The 23,105-nt window shown below is 41.0% G+C and overlaps 1 protein-coding gene across 1 annotated transcript; it reads left to right on the plus strand.

The window, feature by feature from the left end:
* Positions 1 to 1,372: 1,372 nt before the first annotated feature.
* On the plus strand, positions 1,373 to 8,173 carry LOC127516230 (probable serine/threonine-protein kinase irlE). The gene is made up of 6 exons (XM_051900648.1): positions 1,373 to 3,329; positions 3,424 to 3,587; positions 4,960 to 5,180; positions 5,458 to 5,587; positions 7,475 to 7,575; positions 7,668 to 8,173. The coding sequence occupies exons 1-6, from the start codon at positions 1,373 to 1,375 to the stop codon at positions 7,804 to 7,806; spliced, it is 2,712 nt and encodes a 903-aa protein (XP_051756608.1). The 3' UTR covers positions 7,807 to 8,173.
* Positions 8,174 to 23,105: the final 14,932 nt, after the last annotated feature.

Below are 23,105 nucleotides of genomic sequence, written 5' to 3' on the forward strand. Positions count from 1 at the left end.
TCAGAAAAAAATAAACTAAAAAAAAAGCCTTCAGGTCTTAAAGGGTTAAGGAAAACTTTGGACAGGTGTGGTTTGAGCAGCCGCAAAAAGGCAAAGGTTTGATGATAACACCTAGCTCAACATGCAGGACTGCAGCACAGAGCAGGTGAGCAGTTATCTGTCCTATTGTTATTTATTTTATCATATTTTCTAATCCTTTTGTCATTGTTAAACTAACGCAGAGCACGCAGTTTACGCAATTGGGAACCAGTCCCCTAAAAATAAAAGATTTTACTGTTTATAGCCTATTGCCGAACACAATGCTTTGGTCAGGTGATCGTGAAATAAATTACGTGTTGTGCCAGGTGTGAGAATGAGGAAGGGCGTATAGTTTCATTTCCTCTGAAATCTACACTCAAAAAGTAAGAAACTACTGTGCGTAAGTATTATTTTTTTATTTGTCGTTGTTACAGGCTACTTGAGTACCGTTTCTTGTTTTTTAATCAAGTATGTTTTGTTTGTTTTTGTTTCAGCTTTACAGAATGTATGTGTGTTAAGACACAAATTGACTTTTTCCTTAACGCAAAAAAAAAAAAAGAACACAGATCTGATCATTGCCTCTTTAAAATTAGATGCAGTTATGACAAGCATAATATTATAAAGACTATATTAATTGATGATATCAACAATGAATAGTTGATAAAAGTGGATGTGCCAGTCATAAAGCAGACTTTAAAGTCCTAACCTGTATTTAAGGACTAAGCACCGATGGTGCGACGACTCTATTGGAATTGCTCCCTTTATTTTAAATGTTATTTACTGGCACAAATAAAAATGGCATATTCAAGTGCAATACTCTGAAGTGACACGTCAGTTTAATCTCTATGCCTGGGGAAACAAAAATGTTATTCCCATGATGCTGAGTGATGTCTGGCTCTATTTTAAATAAACATAAATCTATTTTGAATATGTTCCACAACCAATTATCATATAGGCCTATACAATGAATTACAATCTTTTTTTTTTCTTTTTTTTTTTGTGAATTTTGTGAATTTTGTCCTCCAACTAGAATTTATAGCTGTTCGTCAAACAGGTGAACACATTAAAACTTACAATGTCATAGGAAAAGGTCAATTATATGGAGGTCAATTAAATGTATAACATTTATTATTTACAATATTTGTTGGCCAAAAATGGTCTTGGATTTTATGTACATCAACTTTTAAATTTTTGATTCCTTGTAACTTGTTTTGTGCTTCTACTGCTAAAACTACTTCTGAAAAATGAAACTTCTGTAGGTGAAGAAGCATTAATGACTGGGATGTATTAAATGTTCATAATGATCATGATTTTTAACATCTCTCCACAGATTATCAAGAACAATTGAAGATCCATGGCATTCCAGATCCAAGTAAGATTTCCAGTTCCGGTTCCAGTTCCAGTTCCAGCAGTATCTAGAATAACAGACCCCCTAATAAAATGCATCATAGACAAAAAGGCAGAGAGATTTTGCAAATTATTAAAAGGTAGAGATATTAATGGTTTGTACTCTTCTGAAGACTGGAAGGATGATGTTACACCATTAACAGCAGCAGTTATATGCAGAAATGAAGAAATCTGCTCTTATCTGCTTGAAGAGTCGGCTGATCCTAACAAACACTCAACAAATGGACAAACACCTCTACATTATGCTGCTTTAACTGGAGTTCCATTGAGTATTGTGAAAAGATTACTGGCAGCAAAAGCTAACCCAGATGGACATAGATTACAAATTTTTACTCCATTGCAGTGTGCTGTTGATCATGACCGTGAAGACATTATGAAAGCACTTATAGAGGCTGGAGCTTCACCTGGAAGGAACTATGGGCTGAATCCAGAACTTGATAAAAAAGTGGAGAGAATGATTTGTCAACTATATTCACAAGGTGAAGTGTCTGATAAAGTACATATATCTTTCTCTTTTACCTGTGCTGTAAGAATGAAAAACCAGACAGAAGTGTACAGAGTCTTTAAGGAACATTTCTTTCAAGAGGATCCTTTTGATAATTTGATTTATTTTGAGCTCTACTTTGGTGTTAATACAGAGCAGTACCGTCAGAGCGCCATAAAGTGGTTAAAAGATACAAAGAGTGCAGACAGATACATTGAGGGACTCATCAAGCGCTTCCCAAGAATCCCTCAGGACTGCTGGCCGATTGTACTGAACTGCTTAAATGCTGCTTTGTGTGTCAGTGAAAGCATCTCTCCTCAGGTATTCAGTGAACTTGTGCCAGTTCTAACAAACAGTCTTCAGCACTTTGGAAATGCACAAGGAGAAATAGTAAATGATATAATACTCGTAATACTCAATGTCATGATGCAGAAAACATCTAAGAAGAAAGTGAATAGATCTGTCTATGAGAAGTTATGCAAAAGTCTGTTGCCTCTCACACGTCCTGATTATTCAAGTCAAATTAGACTTTGGACCTATGGACTGTTTGCCAATATAAATGACTTTGCTCCTGAACTTGTGCGGAAATTGTCTCCCATCCCAGAGATGATACTTATCAAAGCAGAGACAGAGATGGACGAAGTCATGAAGAAAAAGCTGCAAAAGTTGGATGAATCACTGAGACATCCAGCGAGTTCAAGTGCAGTGGATAGTTTATGTGAGGAGACTGCTGCTCTATCAACAAGCAGGAAGAAGAAGAAAAAGAAGAAGAAGAAGAAGAAAAAAATCCAGCAAGAAGTGGGGTCACAAGAAGGCGAGCTGCAAGATGAAGAGGAACCGTATCCAGACACTGTAGTGAAATCCATTGAGGAATCAAACTCAAGTGTACAGCCATTCACACAGCCAGTTGTGAACTCAAGAAGGTGGCATCAAACCAGCCTTCGTTGGAGGCCAAAGCTTGAGAAGCTAGCTAACATGGATGCTAACAAGACATATAAGCTGGGAAGTCTTACTCTTGTTCTTGACCCTGAATTTCTGATTGCTAGGGGAAGTGATGGAACACAAGTTTTTCTTGGTTTGAGGGATGACGGCACAGAAGTGGCTGTTAAACGAATGGATAAGTTTAATTACCAAGACCTCAAAAATGAGGAGAAATTGCTACGACATCCAGACCTTGAAAGTCTCTCCATTGTGCGATATGTGGACTTTACAGAAGATGACAATTTTGGATATCTTGCTCTTCAGCTTTGTGAGTACACACTGGAGGAATATATTCAAGAGCATTTACCAGATGATAACGTAGAAAGAAATTCGGTTCTGAAGAAGCTGGTGAAGGAAGTTCTCTGCAGCTTACAGGTTTTACACCAACCACAGGCCACAGTGCTTCATCGGGACATCAAACCCCAGAATGTTCTGATTGGTAGGAGTTAAACCTGAGTTGCAACATATGTGTATTAAAATATCATGACCCAAATTTTTCCCTTGAAATAATGTGGACTTTCTATTGGTTACAGACATAAATGGAAAAGCTAAATTGGCTGATTTTGGCATAAGTCGCCGAATGAAACAGGGCGAAACCACCATACGAACAAGAATTGCTGGAACTAGATGCTGGAAGGCAAAGGAGACCATAAAGGAGAAGGTCAACACTGGATACAAGAGGAGCTCTGACATTCAGGTGTGTTTTCAATATTAATCTATTAACTCAAAGTGTATTCGGTCCATCTACGTTGCATACATTTTTTTTGTTTTTGTTTTTATTTAATGTTGAAAGCACATTGTAAAACTCATTAAGTTCAGAATTCTCAAAACATTTGAGGAAACTTATTACCTCAAAATATTTAAGAAAACGAATTCATTTTTTTTTTTAAAAAGTTAGAACTTAAAATTTTTGTGACAAGTGGTTTGGGGGGCGAGAGCCGTGGAAGCGGAGCAAGGCCAGTGTGGTGCACAGGTGTCTCTCATTAACAATCACGTCACCAGCATCCCTTCGCTCCCACAGTTCTTAGCCCCGCCCAACTCATCATAATGTTAATTACATTCAGTTCATTTACATAAACATCACATTTAGATTTTGGTTAAATGTAAGATAGCAAATAACACATGCTATTATAACTATCAAAGAGACTGTCATTATATACTTTCATGTATATAATCAAACGACATACAGTATATATGGTCTTAAAAGTTTTGCAGTCCATCTTCAACCTAACCACAGGCTCTACTCTTCTACTCTAAAACTAACATAACAGAACCCCTGTAAATCCCAACATAACACAACATTAAACACTAACTTATGTCTCCCTATGTTAATCTTCTGCAAAAACACACAAAATAACACTTAATTTCAACATTTATACAGTCTGATGCAAAGCATGCTGGGAATTAGAAATCTTCTGCAACTCAACTCAGTCATATTAAGTTCAGCTTACTACAATGAAATTGAGTTCATGCAACTTTTTTTCTATTAAGTACAATGAACTTTCATTTTTTGAGTAACAAACTAATTTCATGTAATTAATTTCACTGTTTCTGCACTGTTTTACAGTGCAGAAAAATTAGAAAACGGCTCCTTGTAAGACTTTTTTCAAAAACAAAAAACAAACAAAACAAAAAAACAAAAGAAAACAAAGAATTTGGCTTATTTCTCGTCATCAGTTCTTCCTCAGTTCCATGCAAGTCTAACTACTGCCTTTGGACAGTTTGTGCCAAGCCATTCATTAGACTGGTTGTTTGATGAGAAAGAGATTAAATGTATTTGCCAAAATCATTTGAGAATCCGTACAACTATAATAATGGATGACTATTATTCTGATGCATGGAACTGAGGAAGAACTGATGACCAATCACCGGAAAGGGGGAAAGGGGCATTTCATGCCTACACTTGGAAATCAAGCTGTTTATTCATTTTCTACCACTGAATGTAAAAACAAAATTCATTTTTCTGCTTTCAATATTAAAAAATAAATAAATAAAAAAATAATGCAACATACACATAACCGGTTTTTACTGAAACTTTTGGATTAGTGGTAACTGTCACCTGTTTGAAGGTTGCTGGGATGTTAGTGTACTACATTCTCTCTGGAGGGCAACATCCATTCGGTGAAGATGTGGATTGTGAGTCCAACATTTTAAGGGGAAGATACTCGCTAGAACATCTGGATGATGATGTAGTGAAAGATCTCATTGAGTGGATGATCAATGAAAATCCAGAAGAGAGACCAACTGTGGAGCAGACACTTGCACACCCCTTCTTCTGGACTGATGAAAGGTACAATATGATCTTGATGATATTTTATAGGTGGAAGAGTAAGAAACTTGAATGAATATGTCCAGAGTGTCCATGAGCCATTAATTCCATTATATTCCTTTTAAGCCTTAAAACAATCTATGTTTTCAATCACAATTTATATTGTATATTGCTTTTAACATGGATGTGCCATAAAGACACTATTAAAGACACTATAGAGATTATATAGCTGTCATAATACAGCTGTAGATTATAAGATGATACAGCTGATTGTATAATGTTTCTGAAATTGTCTCAGGAGAGTGCGGTATCTGAAAATTTTGGGAAATGAGAAAGAGGCTGAAAACTGTCGTAATGCAGATAAGGAGCTCCTTGATGCCATTGCAAAATACACAGAGGGAAAAAGCTTTTCTGAATGGAAAACTAAAGTAAGTAAAACCTCAATGCAGTCCATATAACTTCTGAATACATATACAATTAAGATCGTTTGTCTTGCAGTTACATTCTTCAGTGACTAGTGTTTTTTTTTTTTTTATCAGACACAAATGAGCAGCCTAAAGTGAAAAAGCAATCAATTGCTTTTGAAACCTGCAATTATTGCCTAGATTAAGACATACAGGTGCTGGTCATATAATTAGAATATCATCAAAAAGTTGATTTATTTCACTAATTCCATTCAAAAAGTGAAACTTGTATATTATATTCATTCATTACACACAGACTGATATATTTCAAATGTTTATTTCTTTTAATTTTGATGATTATAACTGACAACTAAGGAAAATCCCAAATTCAGTATCTCAGAAAATTAGAATATTACTTAAGACCAATACAAAGAAAGGATTTTTAGAAATCTTGGCCAACTGAAAAGTATGAACATGAAAAGTATGAGCATGTACAGCACTCAATACTTAGTTGGGGCTCCTTTTGCCAATGCGGTGTGGCATGGAGTCGATCAGTCTGTGGCACTGCTCAGGTGTGATAAGAGCCCAGGCTGCTCTGATAGTGGCCTTCAGCTCTTCTGCATTGTTGGGTCTGGCATATCGCATCTTCCTCTTCACAATACCCCATAGATTTTCTATGGGGTTAAGGTCAGGCGAGTTTGCTGGCCAATTAAGAACAGGGATACCATGGTCCTTAAACCAGGTACTGGTAGCTTTGGCACTGTGTGCAGGTGCCAAGTCCTGTTGGAAAATGAAATCTGCATCTCCATAAAGTTGGTCAGCAGCAGGAAGCATGAAGTGCTCTAAAACTTCCTGGTATACGGCTGCGTTGACCTTGGACCTCAGAAAACACAGTGGACCAACACCAGCAGATGACATGGCACCCCAAACCATCACTGACTGTGGAAACTTTACACTGGACCTCAAGCAACGTGGATTGTGTGCCTCTCCTCTCTTCCTCCAGACTCTGGGACCCTGATTTCCAAAGGAAATGCAAATTTTACTTTCATCAGAGAACATAACTTTGGACCACTCAGCAGCAGTTCAGTCCTTTTTGTCTTTAGCCCAGGCGAGACGCTTCTGACGCTGTCTGTTGTTCAAGAGTGGCTTGACACAAGGAATGCGATAGCTGAAACCCATGTCTTGCATACGTCTGTGCGTAGTGGTTCTTGAAGCACTGACTCCAGCTGCAGTCCATTCTTTGTGAATCTCCCCCACATTTTTGAATGGGTTTTGTTTCACAATCCTCTCCAGGGTGCGGTTATCCCTATTGCTTGTACACTTTTTTTTCTACCACATCTTTTCCTTCCCTTTGCCTCTCTATTAATGTGCTTGGACACAGAGCTCAGTGAACAGCCAGCCTCTTTTGCAATGACCTTTTGTGTCTTGCCCTCCTTGTGCAAGGTGTCAATGGTTGTCTTTTGGACAACTGTCAAGTCAGCAGTCTTCCCCATGATTGTGTAGCCTACAGAACTAGACTGAGAGACCATTTAAAGGCCTTTGCAGGTGTTTTGAGTTAATTAGAGTGTGGCACCAGGTGTCTTCAATATTGAACCTTTTCACAATATTCTAATTTTCTGAGATACTGAATTTGGGATTTTCCTTAGTTGTCAGTTATAATCATCAAAATTAAAAGAAATAAACATTTGAAATATATCAGTCTGTGTGTAATGAATGAATATAATATACAAGTTTCACTTTTTGAATGGAATTAGTGAAATAAATCAACTTTTTGATGATATTCTAATTATATGACCAGCATCTGTACAATTGACCTTTTACCTATTTTACCTTTTACAATTGACCTATTATTGTTAAAGTTGAATTTAATACATTGCAGCTCTTTTTTGTGTCAAAATATTGTTTTCTCAGTTGCCATCTGAGCTTGTCCAAAAATTGGATAGTAAGAAGAAAGGCTATCCTGAGAACACACTGGGCCTGCTGCGTTTTATACGAAACCTGCATGAGCATTAGTGAGTTACGTGTAACATATGCACATTTGTTCAATACATTAGTAGTATTGTGTGTCAGACCATGTTTTTTGGTGTCTCTTTTCTTTATATAGTCCAGAGGACGCAGAGAGCATCAACCTGGTGAATTCATTCCCTGATCTCTTTGGGAGTGTGTTCAGGTTTGCAAAGGAGAGAGGATGGAACTCCAGGGCGAGTCTGAAGAAGTTCTTCAGCTCAGTTCCACAGATTTGATAGTTGTTATTTTTGGTTACAGTATGTACATTGATTTTGCATCATGAATGTATTTTATGAATGAGTTTAAATGTAGGGACAGATGGAAGATGAGCTAAGATCCATTGTTTTTTGGGGGGCCTGACAACTGAAAAACATTGACAGTTAAAGAGGCACAATATAAAAAACCAAGAGTCTGCAGTACATATTTAAACAGGGTAATTTCAGTTCTTGCATTATCTTGTGGAAAATATGTAAATATCTGTCACAGAGCAACCTCGTGGCAATAAAAATATACAAACATCTTACAGATTCTGCATGTAAACCTAATAGCAGAAATGTATGTGTGAATAATGAGTTTATTAAATGTTAATAAAATTGATGTAATGAAATACTCTGACCATCTCATTACATTATAAAAACCTGTGACTGTAACTCAAAGCCAAGGAAGTAGGAGGAGACAACAGATCTAAATGCAGCTATTGAAATGGAAAAACTAAAATCACCCCTGTGGCTGTGACAAAACAGGCTGGAATGGCCTCAATATGCTTTATTGGTGTGATATTCACTGGGGCAACATTTTGTCCTAAACCATGGCAAAAAACAGAGCAACCCACAGTAACCCACAGTGCATAATCTACAAAGAATGGTTGGGTAAATCTCAATGGCAATTGCTCGGCTGGCACAGCAAACCCTAAAAATATTTTTTTGGAGCCAAACTTTCAAAAGTTTGTAATTGATTTTGAAAGAACATTATTCACCAAGGCTGCACAAATTGACTAAACAAAATTCATGTCACAAAATACTATTTCTGTTTTAAAAAATTGATGTGTTATTCAAAATTTAATCAAACAACCCCTGCACCTTCAGTTATGAAAGTGTAAGGATCACCCTTCGGCCCAAAGAACGGAATCCAACAGCGTGGACGAAGGTATAATGCATGTATGTCTTTTCAGCGCCCCTGTAAAGTTCACTTAAGCTTTAGAATTTAGTTTCAATTTTACTTTACCTGCACGCTTAATCTGACTCCAATTTCAATTATTATTACTTTTAGATCGTATTTCTAATTAGGAATGAATCATAATTAGTGGTTATGTATTATTCTGGGTGTCCCATACTCTCAATTATTTGTTCATTACAGACCCGGCATCGCATAGAGAAGTCACATCGACCGACTGTGTGCTTCTCACGGACACAAACTATTCAGTTCTGGTCTTAGACAGAGGATGCAGGGTAAATATCTACCTTTAAGTTGGTCGCGCTCTGCTTACTCATGACAAAAAGCATAGTTTTTGTATATTTACAAAAAATTCAACTTACTAAGGCAGCGATAGTCAAAAATCGTAAAGGTCTCAAATGATGTGCCCCATGCTCCATTCATTGATCCTTCCGTATGACTCCACTTTTAATCTACTAGAAATAATGATTTAAGAATAATGCAGAATAAACTGTCCTGCACTGTCCTGCAGCTCCAACCCTAATCAAACACACCTGAACAAGTTAATCAATGTCTTCAGGATTACTTGCCTGCACTTTTTTTCACTCCTCCCCTCACTGCAGCCACCTACTGTCACGAGGCAAGGTGCATCTCAAACGAGCCTAATAATATAAGATCCTTTTATTATGCTGGAGTGTAGCAAGACATTTGAAAGTAGTGCCACCACTTTTGGATTTTTTCGCTTTCTGTAATCCGTACACCCTGCTGTGCTTTGGTGCCTCTGCATGCGCTGTGTCAGCAGACACGCTTCGTCAAGGGGGGAACAGGAATGCCAGATGGGAATAGAATCGACAGCTTCACCATCATTTTCCACACATTTTTAGACACGGCATGTGAACGGACCCTAAGCCAGTGGTGTGCGGTGGTGTTTTAAAATGAGGAGGCAACGTCCTCATTTATGTCCCTGTTACACAATTTTTCTGGTTAAGTTAACATTGCATAAAAAGAGAGACCAAATTCAATTCTATTTTGTATTTTTACACTATGTAATGTTCTATTTATTAAAACCAAGTATAAATTTCATCAAGTTAGTGTTTTTATGCATTTTTACATTTATTCCAAAATAATAACTAAAGGCAGTAACAATTTAAACAATATATATTATTTATAAACTAATATTCAGCTTTTCTTTTTAATAGTCAATTTATTTTCAGCAGTCATCAAGCTTGTACACACTGGTCACTCACTCACTACGGTGGCTGAGAGAGCTCAACACGCTGCAACTGAGGAAAACACATGCAAATAGAAAAAACACCAGCAAATAAAGAAAACATCTTCATCAGTTTGACAAAGTTCATTATTTTGCGTTAAAAATATTATTAATGAATTATTAATAATAAATAATATATTTTTTTAATAATTTACTAGATTTTTTGTCTAAAATCCCAGTCATTTATTCACTGCAGAAAGTGAAACTAAAAACTCAGCGATGAGAGCTCTACTTTAACATGTTCTGATAACATTATTTAACCTTAATTTAAATTTCACAAACTTTCTCAGTTTGTGTAAATTCACTTGGGGTTCAGAGTATTTATTTTTTCCCACATTAATTTCACACATGTCCAGTACAATTATGTGATTTTGTTTCATTAATACAGTGTATACATTTTTCTTGATTTTCCCTGAAAGACTGGAAGTGAAATGTGACATAGGTGGGGCACAAACATGTGAGGGGCACATTGTAACATGACCATACAACAGCTTAAAATGTTATCTGATCTAATAAAAAAAAATATACAAGACAAACTAAAATATTTTGTCAATAAAATACAATTATTAACCTTTTCATATAAAATAATGGCATTTTTTAATACTTAAAAATAAACGTACTCGGTTACTAACGTAACCTCGGTTCCCTTAGATATGGAACGAGTACTGCGTCGTTCGTCTTATTAATTAATATTGATTATTATTAAGACAAGACGCAATGGGGAAAACTCCTTTTTCTCCGATTCTGAAGCCTTTATACAATCACGCAGTGTAAACTGCACGGCCATTGGTTCGTGAAGGTAAAGTAAACGAACCAATGAGAGCGCGGAACACGCGAGCCAATGGTGAGCGAGCCCGCCAAAAGGGGCGGGGTCTTGGGCTATATAAGTGGCTGTCTCACCATGGCAAATTGATTTAATTCGACTGAAGTGACAGCATGAGGTGTCTCACGCGGTTCCGTATCTAAGGGAACTGAGGTTACGTTAGTAACCGAGTACGTTCCCTTGCGATACTACACGAGTACTGCGTCGTTCGTCTTATTAATTAATATTGATTATTAATAAGACAAGACACAAAGGGGACAGTACAATCACGCCATGCTACGCAGGGGGATGACTGAGCATCGGGGCAGAGCATTTGAAAAAGGGCTCGCGACAGATACTCATAAGACAGGATAGCCCAGACAACGGGGACTGAAACACTGTAGTCATCCTCCTAAGCCCATAAACTAGGGCACCAGAGGGGCCCAGGGTATATATAGAGGGCACAGAACATAGCTACGCCTAGACGTGGTCGTAATGGAAAGCCATAAGCTGGACACAGCAGGAGGCTCATGCAGAAAGGACCTGCGTCTGAACGGCAGGAACATCTAGATTATAAAACCTGACAAATGTAGACGGTGAGGCCCAGCCGGCCGCCACACAGATGTCAGCAATGGAAACGCCACAGGACCACGCCCACGAGGAGGCCATACCTCTCGTGGAGTGCGCTCTTACACCCAAAGGGCATTGAAGGCCTAAGGAGGAGTAAGCGAGTGCTATAGCATCGACTATCCATCTGGAAAGCCTGGGCTTCGTGGGCAGAAGACCATTTGTGCGGCCACCGAAGCAGACAAAAAGCTGTTCCGCCTGACGAAAGGAGGCGGAACGGTCAATGTAAGACTTCAGGGCCCTGACAGGACAGAGAGGTTCAACTCCTGTTCATCCTGAGAAGGAGGAAGAGCGGAGAGAACTAAAGGGGGTAGATAGGACTTTCGGCACATACCCATTTCTTGGTTTCAGGACGACTTTGGAGTCGTTAGGCCCGAATTCAAGACATGAGGGGCTCACAGAGAGTGCCTGTAAATCTCCTGCATGCTTAACCGATGCTAAAGCTAGCAGTAAGGCGGTTTTCAGCGACAGGGGCCGTAAGTCTGCAGTCTGGATTGGTTCAAAGGGAGGACCTTTAAGGCCTCTAAGAACCACAGAAAGGTCCCAGGTAGGAACCGTGAGGGGACGAGGGGGATTCAACCTCCTGGATCCCTTAAGGAAGCGAACAACAAGGTCGTTTCTCCCTATCGACTGCCCTACTATAGGCGCGTGAGAAGCTGCTATAGTTGCAACATAGATCTTGAGGGTAGAGGGAGTATGGCCTCTATCCATTAAGTCTTGAAGGAAGGAAAATATCTGGAATATGTCACCAGTCAATGGGTCCTCGCCCCGGGCTGTACACCAGGCAGCAAAGATGGCCCATTTAAGAGAGTAGAGACGTCTTGTAGATGGAGCTCTAGCCCGAGAGATAGTGTTTAAGACATTCTCAGGGAGGCTTGCAGGCTCCCATTGAGAAACCACACATGAAGGTCCCACAGCTCGGGTCTGGGGTGCCATATCATCCCTCTCGCTTGAGAGAGGAGGTCCCGTCTCAAGAGGGATTGGCCATGGCTCCATGGGCGATAGCCGAGATAGCTCTGAGAACCATGGCTGGGTCCTCCACAGAGGAGCCACCAGGAGGACTTTGTGAGCACCTTCCCTGACTCATCTGATTACTTGGGGAATGAGCGCAATCGGGGGAAAAGCATAAAGGAGGAGGCTGGGCCAGTCATGGGCCAGCGCGTCCCTGGCTTTCGAGAAATATATTGGGCAGTGATGATTGTCTTCTGAGGCAAAGTGGTCGACCTCTGCCTTCCCGAAGATTCTCTGGACTGAGCGGGGGTGGAGTGACCATTCCTCTGAGGGAAGGTTGCTCCGGGACAACATGTCCGCCCCTATGTTCAGTACGCCCTGTATGTGTACTGCTATCAGCAAGAGCAGGTTGCACTGGGCCCACTCTAGGATGGTTTTCACTAGAATGAAGAGGGGCTTTGAAGAGAGACCGCCCTGGCGATTTATGAAAGACACCACCGTCACGCTGTCTGACCTGACCAAGACTTGGTGACCAACCAGGAGAGGAAGGAAAGCCAGAGCTGCAGAGGCGTATGTGAAGCAAGCCCAGCTGCAGAGCTGGAGATGCTGAACTCATTAGACCTAGCATCTTCTGAAACGTTCTGAGCGGCAGAGAAGCCCCGGGCGTAAAGGTTTGTATGAGCTGCTGAAAGGTCAGAGAATGCTCTAGAGTGATTGTGGCCCTCATGTGGGTCGAGTCTAAAATTATCCCCAGGAATGACACACGTTGGCTGGGAGATAACGAGCTCTTTGTAAAATTGACCCTGAGCCCCAAGCACTCTAAGTGGTTGAGAATGATGGATCTGTGGGATATTAGCGCCGCCTCCGACTGGACCAGAACGAGCCAGACGTTGAGGTAGTTCAGCATGTGTCTGGAATCTGGAATTGAAAATAAGCGTCTTTCAGATCCAGGGTAAAAAACCATTCTCCCGGGCGTATTTGCTTCAAAGTGATCATTCTGAATGAGCGCTTTATCAGGGCCCTGTTCAGATGTCTGAGATCGAGAATGGGTTTGAGACTGCCATCCTTTTTGGGGACGAGGAAGTACCTGATCGGGGTGACAGGAATGCTGGGTGAGGTATTTTGTAGGGTGGTCCGGCCGCGGCGGGACTTAACCTCCTCCTCTTCCTTTCTTGGACATCAGGCCGACTTCTGAGGCGCAGGGTCCAGCACTATCTTGGGCCAGGGTCCCTGTCGCATCGGAGGGGGTTGGCGCCTAGCAGAGCGCAAGCGCCATCTGTGCTCAGGCCGTGGCACGGGCTTAGTGGCTGGTGGCTTGTCCTTGGGTGGCTGCTGCTGAGCTGGCACTGACTTAGGGCGGCTCGAAGCAGAGGAGCTGGAGCGTTTCGGCAAAAAGTGTTGTGTGGCCTGGGACGACTTTTGTGCCGCTGTGAAGCGCTCAGCGAAACCATCGACGGCATGGTCAAAGAGACCAGTGGGGGAGATGGGCGAGTCAAGGAAGACGGCCTTGTCCGCATCCTTGATCTCGGTCAAGTTGAGCCATAAGTGGCACTCCAGCACCACCAGGCTGGCCATCGAATGCCCAATTGCCTGAGCCGTGGTCTTCGTAGCAATGTACCGTTCTTCTGGCAACCACCAAACCCAGACTCGTCCATTGGATTTCCAGACAGAGAAGTGTGATTTATCACGCCAGAGAACACGTCTCCACTGCTCTAGAGTCCAGTGGTGGCGTGCTTTACACCACTGCATCCGACGCTTCGCATTGCACTTAATGATGTAAGGTTTGGATGCAGCTGCTCGGCCATGGAAACCCATTCCATGAATCTCTCTACGCACTGTTCTTGAGCTAATCTGAAGGCCACACAAAGTTTGAAGGTCTGTAGCTTTTGACTCTGCAGAAAGTTAGCGACTTCTGCGCACTGTGCGCCTCAGCACTGAGCTCCTGAGAGCGACCCATTCTTTCACAAATGTTTGTAGAAGCAGTCTGCATGCCTAGGTGCTTGATTTTATACACCTGTGGCCATGGAAGTGATTGGAAAACCCAAATTCAATGATTTGGATGGGTGTCCCAATACTTTTGGCAATATAGTGTATTTTTGTACATAAACTTTACATTTTTGCTGTCTTATGACTTTTGTCTACTACTAAAACTACTTCTAAAAAAGAAAACTTCTGGAGTTGAAGAAGCATTAATGACTGAGATTAATTAAATGTCTATAATGGCAATGATGTTTAACATCTCTCCACAGATTATAAAGAACATTTGAAGATCCATGGCATTCCAGATCCAATTACCATTTTCTGAAGTCTGGCATGATGATGTTACACCATTAACAGCAGCAGTTATATGGAGAAATGAAGAAATCTGCTCTTATCTACTTAAAGAGTCAGCTGATCCTGACAAACTCTCAACAAATGGACAAAGACCTCTACATAATACTGCTTTAACTTGAGTTCCATTGAGTATTGTGAAAAGATTACATGCAGCAAAGGCTAACCCAGATAGACATGGATTACAAACTTTTACTTCGTTGCTTTGTGCTGTTAAAAATGGCCATGAAGACATTGTGAAAGCACTTATAAAGGCTGAAGCTTCACCTGTAAGGAATTATGGGGTGAATCCAGAACTTGATAAACAGGTGGAGAGAACGATTCATCAACTATTTTCACAGGGTGAAGTGTCTGACAAAGTATGTATATCTTTCTCTTTTACTTGTGCTGTACGAACGAAAGACCAGACAGAAGTTTACAGAGTCTATAAGGATCATTTCTTTCAAGAGGATCCTTTTGATAATTTGATTTATTTTGAGCTCTACTTTGATGTCGTTGGTCTTGGTGCAGAGCCGTACCGTCAGAGCGCCATCAAGTGGTTAAAAGATACAAAGAGTGCAGACGGATACATTGAGGGACTCATCAAGCGCTTTCCAAGAATTCCTCAGGACCGCTGGCCAATTGCAATGAACTGCTTAAATGCTGCTTTGTGTGTCAGTGAACGCATCACTTCTGACACATGTTCTGTTTGTCACATGTCCTCCTTTGTTTAGTTTTCCCGCCACTTGTTAGTATCCTTGGTTACAGATTGACTAGTGTCCTTAGTTCAGGTGTGTCTTATTTATTAGTCTCGTTTGCTCCTCTGTATATATTTCCTGTGTTCTCCCTTAGTCTTTGTCGGTTCTCGTCTGCGTTAATGTTTGGTTATGTCTCTTGGATCTCCTGAGTTGTGTCATTAAAGACCTTCTGTTGAAGTTCCTGCATCTGCGTGTGTTTTTAAGAAAGAGTCTTCAGCAATTTGGAAATGCACAAGAAGAAAGAGGCAATCATTTGATACTAAAGATAGTCAATGTCATGATGCAGAAGACGTCTGAGCAGAAACTGAGTACAGACAATTCTGTCCATGAGAAGTTATGCTAAAGTCTATTGCCTCTCACACGCCCTGAGTATTCAAGTCAAATTAGTTTTTGGACCTATGGACTGTTCACCAAAATAAATTATTTTGCTCCTGAACTTGTTGCATTGTGTGGATTATCTCCCATCCCAGAGATGATACTTATCAAAGCAGAGACAGAGATGGATGAAGCCATGAAAAAAGAAACTACAAAAGTTGGATGAATCACTGAGAAATCCATTGGGTTCAAGTGCAGTGGATAGTTTATGTGAGGAGACTGCTGCTCTATCAACAAGCAGAAAGAAGAAAAAAAAGAAGAAGAAAAAAATACAGCAACAAGTGGGATCAAAAGAAGGTGAGCTGCAAGATAAGAGGAACCGTATCCAGACACTGCAGTGAAATCCACTGAGAAATCAAATACATGTGGTGGCTGTAGGGTTGGGTATCATTTTAATTTTAATGATTCCGATTCCGGGTCTGCTTATTGAATCCGGTTCTTATCGATTCTCGATTTCGATTCCAATATTTTTTTTTTATGGAGAGAAAAAAAGAGCAAATACTTCAAGAATAATGTTTTTACCTTTTATTCTTGCCACATTTAGGCAATAACCAGTAGGCTATAACTGTTCTTGTACCTGAGTGTGAGCCGCTGCTATTGCTAAGCTGTATCTGATGCTTTAGGACTCGCGGCTGGGTTAGAGTTCACAGTTCGTTATTTCAAATGTTTCCAGGCGCGCCTATATTCTTTTCAGAATGCCTCAAGCGCACCGCAGGTCATGTGACAAGAACCAACCGATAAGCTTCGGCCTTTTCGTAACAACATCAAGGGCTAGAAATCAATTAATCCTTTGCTGATACTTCCTTGTGATCTTGCAGAGCGCAGTTCATGGTTGGATAGCAACGACAGACGCCACAGGAGCGAAAGCGCTTTGGAAAGGAGGAGAAAGTGGCGCGGCCGTGCTTTTAACACGTTTTTAGACGCGACATGTGAACGGCCCCAAACATGGTGCATTCCTTAAGATTAATGCCGTATTGAAGCAAAAGTCAGTGCCGACTGTAATGAACTGCGTATGTGCGTGATGAGATAAGGTCCTTGTCGCAGGTTCTAGCAGATAGATACAACTGTAAAATGTTCACTGCTGTTCACCGTGCGAGAATGACTGAAAAAAAGTCAGGAATCGATAAACAGAATCGAAATGCGCGCATTGTATCGAATACCCGGTTCTTTGAAATTTGGAACCGGTTCTAAAATGGAACCAGTTCTCTGATACCCTGGCTGTAAAATGAATGATTAAGTCTAATTACCAAGTCCTCAAAAATGAGGAGGAATTTCTACAACTTCCACAACTTGATAGTCCCTCCATTGTGCAATATGTGGACTTTGATGAAGATGACAATTTTGGATATCTTGCTCTTCAGCTTTGTGAGTACACACTAGAGGAATATATCCAAGAGCATTTACCAGATGATAACGTAGAGAGAAGTTTGGTTCTTAAAAAGCTGGTGAAGGAAGTTCTCTGCAGCTTACAGGTTTTACACCAACCGCAGACCAAAGTGCTTCATCGGGACATCAAACCCCAGAATGTTCTGATTGGTAGGAGTTAAACCTGAGTAATTAAAATGATCTGATTTTTTTTTTCCTCCCATTAATTTGAAACTTCTGTTTGTTATAGACATAAATGGAAAAGCTAGATTGGCTGATTTTGGCATAACTCGTCGACTGAACCTAAGCCAAATTACTTTACGAACAAGCATTGCTGGAACTAGATGCTGGAAGGCAAAGGAGAACATAGATGAGGAGGTCAGCACTGGGTACAAGAGTAGCTCTGACATTCAGGTGGTCTCTCCTTTCCTTATAAGTCAACAATATTGTAATTGTTATAACTTAAAGTTAAATAATACAAATATATTTTTAGAGATTCAATTATTGACAAATACACGATTAGAAATACAATTCATTTAAATTGTATTTGATGAAAATTCTAAACTTGTAACACTGTAACCTGTTTGAAGGTTGCTGGGATGTTAGTGTACTACATTCTCTCTAGAGGACACCATCCATTTGGTAAAGGTCCATTTTGTGAAGTCAACATTCTACAAGGAAGATACTCACTGGAACATCTGGATGATAATGTAGCGAAGGATCTCGTCGAGTACATGATGAATGAAGATCCAAACAACAGACCAACTGTGGAGCAGACCCTTGCACACCCCTTCTTCTGGACTGATGAAAGGTAGAATATTCCATTGATTTAATAATGACATTTATCAGTCTAAATAAGCCAGAGAGGTTCAGCACTGCTTATAGAACTAGCAAATTCTGGTTTTATATTAAATGAAGGGGAAAACTGCATTGTATCTACTGTAGATACTCTTTTTTTATCATCTGAAGAGATTGTACTGTTTTTGAAATCCTGTCAGGAGAGTGGAGTATTTGAAAAAAAATGGGGAACCAGAATGAAGCCGTAATGTTGATGAGGAGCTCCTTCATGCTATTGAAAAATACACAGAGGGGGAAAAACTTTTCTGAATGGAAAACTAAAGTGAGTCTAACTTTAGTGCAGAAATATTCAAACATATTTGTATAAATATAAATATATTTTAATTATTTATATATTTAGTTAAATGAAAGTAGTAACAACTTAAAAAAAAACTGATTTAATGTCTTCAAGATTTTTTTTGTTACAAATCATTTGAATGTAGTTCATGGCCTGTTTTACTCTTGGTTTGAAAAATCATTTTACTTTTGTAAATATATTTCTTTTGTCAGTTTTTCTCTGAGCTTGTCCAGACAATGGAAGTGAATAGGAAACCCTATCCTGAGAACACACTGGGCCTGCTGCATTTTATACGCAACCTACATGAGCATTAGTGAATTACATGTATGTGATGCACATTTGTTCAATAATTTAGTAGTATTGTGTGTCAGACCATGTTTTTTGGTGTTTCTTTTCTCTAGTCCAGATGACGCAGAGAGCATCAACCTGATGGATTCATTCCCTGATCTCTTTGGGAGTGTGTTCAGGTTTGCAAAGGAGAGAGGATGGAACTCCAGGGCGAGTCTGAAGATGTTCTTTAGCTCAGTTCAGACAGGACCACTTTGGCAAGTTACTTGGGTTTATTGAAACACAATTTATCTATTACAAGTGAGGCTCCTGCACCTCCTTCCTCGCACCACAGGAGGGAGCCATCACCTGAATATTGACTGTTTTCAATTCGGACTTCATTTCCCAAAGGCCCTTATTCCTGGGACTGATTTAACATAACACACACACACACTTCATAAGCAGCTCACACACACGCACGCACGTTGTGAAGTCTTGATTTGCCCCGGTGATCATTTCTGAGCGTTTATTGTGGATTGCTATACCTGTGTTTGATTGGACTGTTCCTCATGTTTGATTCTCTGCTGCCTGTTCCTGTACTTTGTACATTTGCTGCCTGCCCTGATGTCTGCCTGTCTTTGGACTTTGTTTGCCGCCTGCCCTGATCCCTGCCTGTCCCTGTTACTGCCTTTGCCTTGTCCTTGTCCTTGCCATTGTTGTGTTTGCTACTTCAGTAAAACTGCAAATGGATCTGGAGCCATTATGCATCTATCAACAGAGTTATCTGCCCAAGCCAACCAGCTCGCGATACACCAACACCAGCTCAACCGGCTGACTTCACTTACTGAGGAGCTTGTCAAGATGCTACAGAGCCTCCGTCTAACACCCACCGAGGCCGCCGCTGCCCAAGCGGCCACTCCAGCAAGCCATGCAATCACTCCCGCCTCTTTGATGAACCCGCGGCTTGCATTCCCCAAGAAATTTGATGGTGACCCAGCTAAGTGTAAGGGGTTTGGAGAGAGGATGGCACAACATTGTGGAGAGAGGATTGCACAACATTCCCTTCTTTCCCCCTATTTCTACAATGCTCAGACCCTGTCTCAGACCCTGCTTCGACTATCGTGGTCTCAACTACATAACCTCAAGTTTTGATACCCCTTACCATTGGTACCTGCAGCCCTCGGACAACTTAGACAGGCCAAATATTTCAACAAACTTGATTTTCACTGTGCTTATAACTTGATCCGCATCAGAGAGGGTGATCAATGGAAAACTGCATTCTCCACTTCTACCGGCCACTATGAGACCCTGGTTATGCCATTCGGATTGGCAAACAGTCCATCCATGTTCCAGTCATTTGTCAACGATGTCTGCCGTGACATGCTCAATCAATGGGTCACTGTATTTTTCGACGATATTCTAATCTACTCAGACACTCTCGACGAACATATTCAGCACGTAAGATCCATCCTTCAGCGTCTGATCAAGCACCAACTCTATGCAAAAGCTGAGAAATGTGAGTTCCATCAAACATCCACATCATTCCTAGGATATATCATCAGCCATGAGGGGGTAGCTATGGACGAGGGCAAAGTAAAGTCTTGGAATGGTCCCAGCTACACAATACAGCAACATTAAAGGAACTACAGCATTTTCTGGGGTTCGCCAACTTCTACAGGCGGTTCATAAGAAACTTCAGTGGAATCGCCGCTCCCCTAACTGCTATGACCAACCGCTCTTCCTCTCGCCTCATCTGGTCACCCAATGCTCTGCAGGCATTTCAGAATCTCAAGGCTCGATTTACATCTGCTCCAATTCTCCACCATCCAGACCCAGGTCTCCCGTTCATCGTGGAGGTTGACGCTTCAAGCACAGGCATCGGGGCTGTACTCTCACAACGTCACAGGACCCCTGCCAAAATGTTTCCTTGTGCCTTCTACTCACGAAAGTTGTCATCTGCCGAACAAAACTACGATGTGGGCTATCGTGAACTGCTAGCCATGAAGGCTGTGCTAGAGGAATGGCGCCACTGGCTAGAGGGAGCTCAACACCCTTTCACATTACTTACAGACCACAAAAATCTGGAGTACTTACGCTCAGCCAAGCGATTGAATCCCAGACAGGCAAGATGGGCTATGTTCTTCACCAGATTCCATTTCACAGTCACTTATCGACCCGGATCCAAGAACACTAAAGCCGATGCTCTGTCCCGACAAACTGAGGAAGTTAACGTGTCTGAGTCTGAGGAAAACATCATTCCTAAACAATTCTCCTTGCTCCTGTGCAGTGGGATATCATGACCGAGATCACGCAAATCAGTGCCCAGAACCCTCCACCTCCTGAATGTCCTCATGACCCCACTTTCGTCCCTGACCCTCTGCGCAACAAGCTCCTACACTAAGTTCATGCAGTTCCCAGCTCCGGGCATCCAAGTCATTACAAGTGAGGCTCCTGCACCTCCTTCCTCGCACCACCGGAGGGAGCCATCACCTGAATATTGACTTTGCGATTCAGACTTCATTTCGCATAGGCCCTCATTCCTGGGACTGATTGCACGCGCCTGCACCATATGACACACACACACTTCATAAGCAGCTCACACACACACGCACGTTGCGAAGTCTTGATTTGCCCCCGGTGATCGTTTCTGAGCATTTATTGTGGATTGCTCTACCTGTTTGATTGGACTGTTCCTCATGTTTGATTCTCTGCTGCCTGCCCTGACCTTTGCCTGTTCCTGGACTTTGTACGTTTGCTGCCTGCCCTGATCTATGCCTGTCTTTGGACTTTGTTTGTTTGCCGCCTGCCCTGATCCCTGCCTGTCCCTGCTACTGCCTTTGCCTCGTCCTTGCCATTTTTGTGTTTGCTACTTCAATAAAACTGCAAATGGATCCTCACTCTGCTGAATCGTCATTACGTTATCTTTGGCGGTATGGTTCCTTATGGGGGTTCTTGCTCCAAAATTAATTGAACATACAAGAGTTTTAACATTAACTCCCTGGAACCATCAGCTTGGAATTACATTTAAGACAATTAAGACACTTAGTAATGTCTTTAAAAGCGAACAGTGGTAATCGTGTAGATGTGGCAGTGGGACGTCTATACTGTAGCTTGGTTATGAGGATGTGTCTCTCAGCAGTGAGGTCCATGCCAGCCGGGACTTGAAAGCCTTAGTGATCTGAAACAAAAGAAGATGACAACCAGAAGGTGCACAGTAATATGCTCATGCTTATAATGGGAAGGGAGGGTTGCGAGCAGTTTGAGCATACTTACTGAGCAGTAATGCCACGTATATATGTCCCGTGTCTAATAGGAGAATGGTAGTGATTGGAGCGATTTGACAGCTGACCGCGTCAGCTGGTCGCAGCACTATGCCTACGTGGCCTGACTGAACTAACGCTGCGCTCGATTTCCACAGATTTGATTGTTGTTAATTTTAAGTATGTACACTGATTTTGCATCATGAATGTATTTCATGAATGAGTTTAAATGTAGGGACAGATGGAAGATGAGCTAAGATCCATTGTTTTTTGGGAAATGAGGCCCTGACAACTGAAAAACTTTGGCTATGTTTACATGCACACCTTTTGTTACAATCGGAATAAATTCATTTTTTTGACATGAGCACACTGCAGGAATATATAGAGTTTCCCGCTGTTTGCACATACTATTCTCCTAAACTGCTTCTTTTCTTTATTTTTAAAGAGCAGACTTAAAGAATTAGTTCACTTTAAAATGAAAATTACCCCAAGCTTTACTGACCCTCAAGCCATCCTCGGTGAAACGATGAGCACGTGATCCGTTATGCCATGCTGCTTATAATTATCAAACAGTAAAAACACCCCTTCTCATGCCCAAAATAAAGTGTCTGTGGATGAGAGTATGAAGTGAGGACTGATGGGACATTGTTCTGCTCCACTTCACAGGTGATGAGTGGTAGGAGAATTTTAGAATAACACAAGTCATTTATGACATTTTAACAACAATTGCAGCTCGTTCTAAGTCATACGTCATTATGCCATTTCTATTTCTTTGCACATGCAATGTGCTTTCTAGTTTCAGTTTTCAATCCGATCAAGTGTTTACATATTCTCTCGATCGGATGAGAAAAGGAATAAACCACCCCTTTCAGTCTGATCAAAATTTCATTCTGATTGAGCTCAGTCGGATCAATTAAGGTGTTTACATGAAGGCTTTTCAGTCTGATTGAGCCGTCAGTCCGATTACTAATGGATTACTTGGTTGCATTTAAACTACCTGCATACTGTTACCTGCCTGGATTGTGTCATTATCTTCTCAAGCCATCATATACCTGCAAAGACCAAGACTCTTAAGTCTGCCATTCTGCCTGCCATCTGCTTCATCTGTTTAATAAACATCAATTACCTGAATTCCTGTTGTCTACCTCTCTGTTACATGAAAATAAAAGAGTAAGTAGTACATTTTTACACATGGTAATTTCAGTTCTTGCTTTATCTTATGGAAAATAAGTAAATCTCTGTTATAGAGCAACCTCATGTCAG

The sequence above is a fragment of the Ctenopharyngodon idella genome, chromosome 7 (assembly GCF_019924925.1).
Source record: "Ctenopharyngodon idella isolate HZGC_01 chromosome 7, HZGC01, whole genome shotgun sequence".
Lineage (NCBI taxonomy): Eukaryota > Metazoa > Chordata > Actinopteri > Cypriniformes > Xenocyprididae > Ctenopharyngodon > Ctenopharyngodon idella.